This window comes from Lucilia cuprina, chromosome 3, assembly GCF_022045245.1.
Source record: "Lucilia cuprina isolate Lc7/37 chromosome 3, ASM2204524v1, whole genome shotgun sequence".
NCBI lineage: Eukaryota > Metazoa > Arthropoda > Insecta > Diptera > Calliphoridae > Lucilia > Lucilia cuprina.
The window spans coordinates 31,786,510-31,789,103 of NC_060951.1; the positions used below are offsets into that span (position 1 = coordinate 31,786,510).

The 2,594-nt window shown below is 31.1% G+C and overlaps 1 protein-coding gene across 2 annotated transcripts in view; it reads right to left on the reverse strand.

Moving 5' to 3' along the window:
* Positions 1–1,665: 1,665 nt before the first annotated feature.
* Positions 1,666–2,594, reverse strand: part of LOC111675819 (basic-leucine zipper transcription factor A-like) — a 29,679-nt gene continuing 28,750 nt past the window's right edge. Inside the window, exons 5-6 of one of the 2 annotated variants that reach the window (XM_046946746.1) lie at positions 2,133–2,416; positions 1,666–2,027 (exon numbers count right to left, since the gene is read on the reverse strand). In XM_046946746.1, the coding sequence (XP_046802702.1) occupies positions 2,021–2,027; positions 2,133–2,416 (291 nt within the window). In that variant the 3' untranslated portion in view covers positions 1,666–2,020. The remainder of the gene's footprint in view (positions 2,028–2,132; positions 2,417–2,594) is intronic. The other variant, XM_046946747.1, reaches the window with a different exon arrangement.

The window sequence follows — 2,594 nt, forward strand, 5'->3', positions numbered from 1 at the left end:
TAGTCTAGTCTATAGTCTAGTCTATAGTCTAGTCTTTAGTCTAGTCTATAGTCTAGTCTATAGTCTAGTCTATAGGCTAGTCTATAGTCTAGTCTATAGTCTAGTCTATAGTCCAGTCTATAGGCTAGTCTATAGTCTAGTAAATTAATATGAGGAACACTTCCCTTTATTCCTTGAAAAGCTCTTATATTGTTTGCCCTGATTAATTCTCACATTTTTTATCAAAACTTAAAGCTTCATTTTAACAACAACAAAAAACCATTGCCAATATATTATGTATTATTCCTTTTCTGTTACATTTAGGATTCTGCGCCTTAACATTGTTTATTTTTTGTTTGTTTTTGTTACTGTTTTTAGTTTTTATCAAGATTTTGTCTGTCATTTTCTTCTTGTTTGTCTCACCAATAAAACCGACAACAAACATTGCGGAATAACGTAGGCAAATAGAAAAAAACAAAAACAAGTACATAAACAAACAGAACAGGAACTAAAAGAGGAAGAAGTTGCAACAGCACTGGTGATAGTATAATTTACGAATGCGAGCTTAAAAAGTGACCTCAATAAGAGAGTACTATTATTTTAATTTGTGTATATGTGCTCTACGTCTTGTGACGTAGTTTTCTCTTTTACATACATATGTGTTTTAAAATGTTAACACATTTAAATTTACAAACTATTGGATATATATACTTATAAAGGAGTTTGTTTGTAAATTTAATATTTATAATTGTTTGCTTGACTATATATTATCTGGCTTTGTGATACGAATGGATGATTTTAATTTTCAACTGCATAAGAGTAAGTGCATATTATCAAGATAGCATTGCTGTTGCTTTTGATAGTATAGCATTCTGTTGTTTTTATTATTGTGTTGTGGTTGTTTGATGGATTGATGAGTGCATACGTTTAAGTCTTGAATTAGTTTTAAAGTAGTTGGGCTGCACGTTTATACAAACATATGAACGATTGTAATGCAAGAGTATAAGTGTTTGTTTTGAGATAATAATAGTCAAAGGATTTAGTGCTTGGCTATAGAATTTTGTTTTGTTATTATTAAATTTCCAAACAAAATAAGTTCTTTAGGAAATGTTTCTAAAATCATTTTATCTTAAAATTTAAGTAGTTCAGTTCTAGTTCAGTTCTAGTTCAGTTCTAGTTCAGTTCTAGTTCATTTCTAGTTCAGTTCTAGTTCAGTTCTAGTTCAGTTCTAGTTCAGTTCTAGTTCAGTTCTAGTTCAGTTCTAGTTCAGTTCTAGTTCAGTTCTAGTTCAGTTCTAGTTCAGTTCTAGTTCAGTTCTAGTTCAGTTCTAGTTCAGTTCTAGTTCAGTTCTAGTTCAGTTCTAGTTCAGATCTAGTTCAGTTCTAGTTCAGTTCTAGTTCAGTTCTAGTTCAGTTCTAGTTCAGTTCTAGTTCAGTTCTAGTTCAGATCTAGTTCTGTTATAATTCAGTTCTAGCTTAGTTCAGTTTTAGTTCTTTTCTAAAAGAATGCAAGACATTTCTATGTATTTGAAGCTGTTTACTCTATACTATTGTTAATATTCTTTTCCTAGTTGAAAAAAATATAATTTACACTTACTTTCAAATAAATGCCGGAAACATAAAATAATTACAGCATCCATAAATTGTAAATCTTTTTTTTTAATTTTATATAACATTTTATATTTCCTTATAAAATTATAAATTAGCTTCATACTATGTTTGTTAACCCCTCTTTACAAAATTACAAACAAATTTTTCTTTCAACAGCTAATTATTTAATATGCATGTATTAAAAAAAACTAAAATCCTTGAAGCAAATTAATGCAAATACAAAAAAACTTCAAGCATTAATTTTACAGTAGCTCAAAGTATTTCATTTTGTGTTAAGTTTTTGCTTGAAAATTCCTTCACTGTTTTTGTTGTTGTTATTTGAGTAATGAGTGCAACGATGCAAATGTAAATACTTGCAGCAAAACACGGTTTTATAAATTTCATTAACATTTTGACCCCAAAAGAAAATAAAACTGAAAAGTTTATTTTATTTATACACTAAAGGGAAAGAGTTTAATTAATCCCCTTTATTATAAAATTTACGTATGTATGTTAATTTGCTCGGAAATTTATCATTTAACTTAATGAAAAAATGCTACTTACATTATACGATGACATGCTTCGGCATGATGGTGAGTACATGTCACGGACTGTTCTTCCGATTCGGTGGAGTCATCACGCAAGGTGGCAACTCCTAATGGTAGTATAGGGATTATAGCAGCTGTAGCAGCTGCTGCTGTTGCCGGTGGGCCCGCCACCACAGCTGCTGATGTTATGGGTGTGGCTGGTTTTGGTGGTGGCGGAAGAGCGACTGGTATCGGATGTGCCGGTGTAGCGGCAGTCGAACTACTTATAGCCTGTGGTGAGGGTGTTGTACTTAAGGGCTTCTGAAAACGCGATGAAAACAATTTCTTAAATAAATCCTAAATTTGTAGAAATATTTTCAGAATTTATGTACTAGTTCTGTTCTAGTTCTGTTCTAGTTCTGTTCTAGTTCTATTCTAATTCTGTTCTAGTTCTGTTCTAGTTCTGTTCTAGTTCTGTTCTAGTTCTGTTCTAGTTCTG